Source organism: Tasmannia lanceolata, unplaced genomic scaffold (assembly GCF_043159265.1).
Source record: "Tasmannia lanceolata isolate RefF3 unplaced genomic scaffold, GAP_Taslan_0.1 ptg000112l, whole genome shotgun sequence".
NCBI classification, from domain to species: domain Eukaryota; kingdom Viridiplantae; phylum Streptophyta; class Magnoliopsida; order Canellales; family Winteraceae; genus Tasmannia; species Tasmannia lanceolata.
This window is the reverse complement of record NW_027518789.1, coordinates 1,619,038-1,626,027: the sequence shown is the minus strand read 5'-3', so window position 1 is coordinate 1,626,027 and position 6,990 is coordinate 1,619,038. Positions and strand designations below refer to the sequence as shown.

General features: G+C 42.5%; 1 protein-coding gene across 1 annotated transcript; it reads left to right on the top strand.

Moving 5' to 3' along the window:
• The first annotated feature begins 1,931 nt into the window (after positions 1-1,931).
• Positions 1,932-5,118, top strand: LOC143865818 (uncharacterized). Its single transcript, XM_077375922.1, has 2 exons — positions 1,932-4,985; positions 5,110-5,118. Exons 1-2 carry the CDS (start codon positions 1,932-1,934, stop codon positions 5,116-5,118), a joined length of 3,063 nt encoding a protein of 1,020 aa, XP_077232037.1.
• Positions 5,119-6,990: the final 1,872 nt, after the last annotated feature.

The following is a 6,990-nucleotide window of genomic DNA, read 5'->3' as shown; positions in this document are numbered from 1 at the left end:
ATGGTTTATTCCTTGACCTAATGATGATAAGTATTACCTGTTTTTATCCTTTAAATTCAAGCCTCATTTATCCATTCTTTTGTTGTATTACTCAAATTATTGTTCATCGTGTCTTAGATATGGTCGATAGCTTGTCTGCTGTCTCTATGACCATAGTCTATCATTATTGATCTTCTTGATCGTACATTTTGTCGTCCACCTTTCAGATTTAGATCCGGTCTATGATCTACTTTTGTCATTTTATGACCGTGGTCTCTTCCCTGAGTTTCTGATCATCTTTGATCATCAATGGAACATTTGATGTCGCCAATTATATCCTTCTTGTGATTATTGGTTAAGTCCATCTTTATTCTTTGTTTATTCCAAGTTATTCTCCATTCCCTAATTATCCCATCCTATTCTTTGTGTTTAGGTTAAATCATGGCGAATAATTTGTTGAAAGGCTGGATAAGCGAGACTATTGGGGCTCTTCCGCTAGAATCCTCGGATAGGAGTATGGCTGATTGGTTCATCTGTGCCTTCAATCATTTGAGTGTTTCCGATATAAATTGGAAGTTTCTCCAAGCAGCCACTAGATTCTGGGATCCTAATCTTCATGTTTTTCGATTTGGATCATTCGAGCTTTGTCCTATATTCGAAGATTGGTGTGCTTTATTAGAGCTCCCAACAGATGGACTTTGGATACAATCTTCGAACATAGATTCCTCTCATTCCATTTTTTGCAAGCTATTCAAAAATCAAACCGTTGATGCACTTTCATGCTTAACGGATACGTGTGTGCAAGTTCAAAACCTCATCACCCTTTTTTCTGAAAACGTCGATCCTACTAACTCTCGTTTTCAGAGTTGTCGACGCAATGCTTTGATTTTTAGTGTCTTTGCGCGATATGTCATTCGGAAAAACCCTCGTGTTGCTCCGTTAACCTTGTTAACTGTGGTAGACCAAATTAACAAAGGGAGGAATCCCATTCCTACCATGTTAGCAGAGACCTTTTTGGGACTAGATCTTATTGCTTCCCAAAATATCAAAGACAATTTCTGTGGGTGTGTGAAGTTGTTGTATGTCTGGCTTAGTGAAAAATTTCAAATTCTTCAGCGACAAAAACAAAATCCGTATACCCTGAAGAATTTCCATACATGGAAACCAATAGCCAACCAACCTCAGTCCATTGATGAATGGCACAATTGGTTACAACATGTAGAGGAGAGCCAGTTTCGCTGGGTAAGTCATTCATGTTTTCATGTTTTTACTAGCACTTACCCACATTCATTTGTTTACCTCATGGGTATCGAGAAATCTTCTTTTTATGCACCCATTCGAATTCTCCACCAGATTACGGGAATTCCATGTCCTCCCGGAATCATAGTCCCTCCTCTTTGTGAAGATCTTACTCCTGATCTCGTCCGATCCATTGTGGCTGCTTGGGGAAACAAAAATATAGAAAGGAGGTTAGGTCTATCTCGCAAATTCCGACGTGGAGAAATATCGGAAGAGCCCGCAAGCCGGCGAGCTCGGATTGAGGAACCTTGAAGATCCATATCATGTTTTGTTATTCCGATTTCTGCATTTCCCATTCTTGTCAGTCTGTTTATCCAGCTGTGATCAGAGATTAATTTTTTCATCCGTTGTAATCACAATTTGGATTTTATTAATGAAAGTGTGTTTTTGTTTCTTTTGTCATTGTTTGATCAAGATAGTTTATCTCGATTATCAAAATTTTAATCTAGTGATTATACTTCCATTTCAGGATTCTTGATTGAGCAGCCATTGCTCCTAAGAAAATCCTCGTTTCAAAACCAACCTGGTCCCGTCAGACATCTGATTCCAGGCTGAGCCGGCAATCCTTGTCACCTTTTTCTTTTACTTCTCCTTTATCGCCTTCCTTGAATTTTCAAGAAATACTTTCACCCGTCCAACCAACCCCTGAAGCGATGGCAGAGAATGGGCAAAATAGTATGGACACCTTTGAGATGATGAAAGCTATAATGTTGCAATTGAGTACCATTAATGAAGAAATAGCCCGATTAAAGAATGACAGAGAATCTACTACCAAGAATCCTGCACCTCAGCAAACCCCAATCATGCCTCGCCCACCTCCTATGATGGCTCAGCCTCCTGTGTTGCCAGTCTTTGACCATTCTGATGACGAGCAGTATGAAGAAGAGAACTGTCTCCCCCATCTGGATAAAGGCAAGGGGATAGTCGATAGGTTGGATAAGATGGCCCAGGAGATGGAGAGCATGAAAATGCAGGGTCCGAAAAAATTAAACATGGCCGAGTATATGATAATACCGGGAGTTGTGCTACCTCCTAATTTCAAGATGCCGGATCATGATAAGTATGATGGGACAGGATGTCCCAAGAGTCATCTAAAAGCCCTTATTCCTCTCTTACAGCAGCATGGGCTTACTCCAGAGCAGATTGCTCTTCTTTTCCCTAGATCTCTTACTGGAACAGCAAAGAAATGGTTTTTGAGCTTGAAAACCGAAGAGATCAGAACTCTGGAGGATATCGCCAATAGATTTGTTGAGCAATTCTCCATGGAGGAGGGAATAGATGTGACAAAAAGAGATCTGAAGGCGCTGAAACAAGGGCACAATGAAACCTTCACTTCTTTCATTCGCCGATGGAGGCGAAAGGCAGCGCAGATGACTCACCGTTTGCCTGACTCAGAGCAGATCAAGATTGTTGTGAAAAACTTATCATCTCAATACTATCACCACATGGCAATCCAGTACTTCATTGATTTTGATTTTCTAATCAAAACCGGAACTCAAATCGAAGATGCTTTGTCCAAGGGGCTGAGATCAAGACCTTCGTCTGATGTGAGAGAGGGAAAAAGACCTATTGTGGCACCGAAGGAGGTGCACAGTGTTAACTATACCGGGCCTCCCAGTTATGCCAGACCACCAGGTTATGACCGACCACCATCCAGAACGGTGACCGAGGTCAGGAGGCCGATGGAAAAGAAGGTCTTTCGTCAGTTCGACCCTCTCCCTTACTCCTTATCAGTGGCTTTGAAGAAGTTACTGAGAGATAAAAAAATCACTTTGTTGGAACCCAGAGAGCTTCCTAACCCTTTGCCCAAGTATTGGAGGAAAGACCAGTACTGCGATTATCATCAAAATTCAGGGCATTTGACTGACAAATGCATGGCTTTAAGACACAAGATCCAAGACATGATAGAAGCAAAAGATCTTGCCGTTGAAGCACCTAACGTCACTCGAAACCCATTGCCTACACATGCAATGCCTCCCCCGAACGTGTATGCCATTTTCACTGAAGAAATCCTCTTAGATCACTCCCGTATTTGTGCGGTTATTTCTGATAGACCGTATGTTCTGAGATGGGATGATGAAGATGAAGCGATCGAAAACAAGAAACCTTATGTACTATCCCCTCTAGATGAAGGATTAACAGGATCCTCTGAGTGTTCTTGTTCTTATGTCCTCAAGAGTGAGGAGGAGGAAGAGATGAAAGAAAAGATCCCTTATGTTTTAAGATTGGAAGAAGAAGACTTGTTGCTTCTGGAAGATCAGTGTGACGAGCTCCGCCATGTCACACGAGGTGGTCGTGTCTTCAAACCTGCAGAACTCAGAGCAGAAAATCCTGCCGAAGTTGTAAGAGCTGCAGAGAATCTGAAACAGAAGCAGACTGTGGATGAAGAGGAAGAAAATTTGTTGAAACAACTGAAGAAGACACAAGCTAACGTGTCCATCTGGGGTTTACTAATGGCATCACCGAAACACAGACAGGTTGTGCTTCGAGAATTAAATGCCTCTCAAGTATCAGTTGAAATTACCCCCGATGAGTTGGTCAATCTTGTGGCAATGGCCAGGGTTTCTAGAACATTGTCATTTACTGATGAGGATCTACCTCAAGAAGGAAGAGATCACACAAGACCTCTCCGTATCACCATACTGTGTAACAAGAAGAGAGTCCCCGAGGTATTAGTGGATAATGGGTCGGCTTTAAATGTATGTCCTTTAAGCACCGCCACTACCCTGGGATTCGGGCCAGCCGATTTTATCCCGTCGGAACAGGGGATATTGGCATATGACGGAACCAGAAGAGATGTCATCGGGACACTCGCCACAGAAGTCGAAATAGGAGGTGAAACTTTCGAGATAGAGTTTCAGGTTCTTGACATCAAAACATCTTTCTTTCTCCTGCTTGGCCGGCCGTGGCTTCATAAAGTTGGAGTCGTTCCTTCCACACTTCACCAGAAATTGAAATTTGTCCGAAACAATCGGGTGATCACAGTGCGAGGCGACCCTGAGCCGGAAATTGGTCAAATAACATCTGAATTGATCACTGAAAAATCAAGAGATGTTAGTTTAACCGGCTTTTCTTTAGAAGTCTCTACTATTTCCTTTGGGGAAGCAATGAATGAAGAAATAATGTTTCTCTCAAGCACAAACACCCAAGTAGTAAAGATAATGAGGAAATATGGTTATGTCCCAGGAGCTGGCCTGGGAAGAAATCTACAGGGCCCTACTGAGTGGCCAGAGTTGAAAGCAGTCGGCGGATTATTCGGGTTAGGGTACGAGCCAACTCCGAAAGAGGTTCAAGAAATGAAGCGTTATATGATGAAGTGGGCTGAATGCCGTCGTCGAGGTATAGAATTTCTGACGGGACCGTACAGCATGATTATGAACGGCCGATTCAGAAGAGAAGGGGCAGACTGTCCGTTCTATGGTTTTCCTGAGACCTGGTGCGATAAGACTGGGAAGAGGCTTCCAGGGTTAGAGATCTTCTTCACAGATGAGTTGTCAGAAGATTTCTACAGTGAGCAGTTTGCCTTGGCATCGATAGCAGAAAAACCAGCTACAGATTGGGCGGAAAATATTGAGCCGCATCTCCTAGACTCCCTACATCAGGTTGAGGCCCCAATCGTCGCTATGATTGGAGGAGATGTGCCCTTCACGAGTCCAAGGGATTGCATTACTCCAGCCACTGGACCTTTAGACAATTGGACCGCACAGGTTATACCCCAAGTAGTCCTCCAGTATAGTCCAGTCCTTTCAAAAGAGTCAGTCATTTCAACAAATGTGTCAGTTTCTGAGTTCAACCCGGAGTCTGTCATTTCTAACTTTTCTTTTGATGCAGGTACCATAGAGGTCGGAGTAGTTCTCGGAGGTGAAGAGTCGGTCCCTGTCGAGTCTCGGTCAGAGGATGTTTTTGCTGATTTTTCATTTGTACATAGTCCTGTCTATGTTGATATTGATGTCAACATGTCATTTCATTTGAATTCAGAGTCTGTAACGCCCGATGTGGGTGAATCATTCGATGTAATCATCAATTCTGCAAAAGAAATAAAAGACTCATTTGTGTACGATCCTGTCTTTATTTCTAATTCTGTTTCTGATTCTGCTTCAAAGCCTGATCAAATAACTAATAATAATAATAATCAAGACTCCCCCTCAAACGAGGAAGCCGACGAAACTCCTTTTGAAATCAAATACATGATTCAACAAGAGGAGATTCGCCGAGCAAAACCACTCGAAGAAGAAATTGAAACCGTAAATATAGGTGATGAAACTTTAATTCGGGAGATTCGGATTGGCAAAACTTTATCTCCTGAGGAGCGCGAAGAATTAATCACCTTGCTAAAAGAGTTTAAGGAGGTCTTTGCTTGGTCTTACGATGACATGCCGGGATTGAGTGAGGACATTGTCCAGCACAGATTACCTCTAATCCCGGGTATCAAGCCGAAGAAGCAAAAACTCCGAAAACTTAAAACAGAATGGGAGTTGAAAGTTCATGATGAGGTTAAGAAGCTACTTGAAGTAAAATTCATTGAAGTAGTGGAATATCCCGAATGGCTTGCAAATATAGTTCCTGTGCCCAAGAAAGATGGAAAAGTCAGGATGTGCGTTGACTTCAGAGATCTGAACAAGGCCAGTCCGAAAGATGATTTTCCTCTTCCGAACATTGATATCCTAGTAGACAACACTGCTGGACATGCTCTGTTATCTTTCATGGATGGGTTTTCAGGCTACAATCAGATCAAGATGGCGCCTGAGGATATGATGAAGACGGCATTTATTACTCAATGGGGTACATATTGTTGCCGAGTAATGCCGTTTGGTCTCAAAAATGCTGGTGCCACATATCAGAGAGCTGCGACTACTCTTCTTCATGACATGATTCATAAGGAAGTCGAGGTCTATGTCGATGACATGATTGTCAAAGGCAGGACTCGGCCAGAGCATACAGTCGCTTTGAGAAAGTTCTTTGAGCGAATCCGAAAGTTTCAACTTCGCTTGAACCCAAATAAATGTGTATTTGGGGTCACGTCAGGGAAGTTGCTGGGATTCATGGTCAGTGAAAGAGGAATCGAAGTGGACCCTCAGAAAATCAAGGCTATCCAAGAAATGCAACCACCAAAGACAGAAAAGCAGATTCGTGGATTCCTTGGCAAAGTGCAATACTTGAGGAGATTCATATCTCATTTAACTATGACATGTGAACCCATCTTCAAATTATTGAAAAAGAATTCCTCCAAGAAATGGAATGAAGAATGTCAGGAAGCATTTGAAAAGGTCAAGCAGTGTTTGTCTTTGCCTCCTGTCTTATCCCCAGTCATTCCTGGTCAACCATTGTTGATGTATTTGTCCATCACAGATACAGCAATGGGTTGTATGCTTGCTCAGCAAGATGTAGGATCTAAGAAGGAGAAGCCTATCTACTACATCAGCAAGAAAATGCTAGAGTACGAGATAAAGTACACTATCTTGGAAAAGACTTGTCTAGCATTAGTCTGGGCGACTCAAAGGCTTAGGCATTATCTATTATCGAATAAGGTATTTCTGCTTTCACGGATGGATCCGTTGAAGTACTTATTCGAGAAGCCCGCCCTTACAGGAAGAACTGCAAGGTGGTTGCTATTGTTATCTGAGTTTGACATCACATACGTCACTCAGAAATCTGTCAAAGGACGGGTTATTGCTGAGCAGCTAGCTGATGCTCCTGTTGAAGAGAATGCTT

Bases quoted from the DNA above. Each gene is read 5' to 3' on its own strand.
- LOC143865818 (XM_077375922.1), top strand. From the start codon at position 1,932: ATGGCAGAGAATGGGCAAAATAGTATGGACACCTTTGAGATGATGAAA.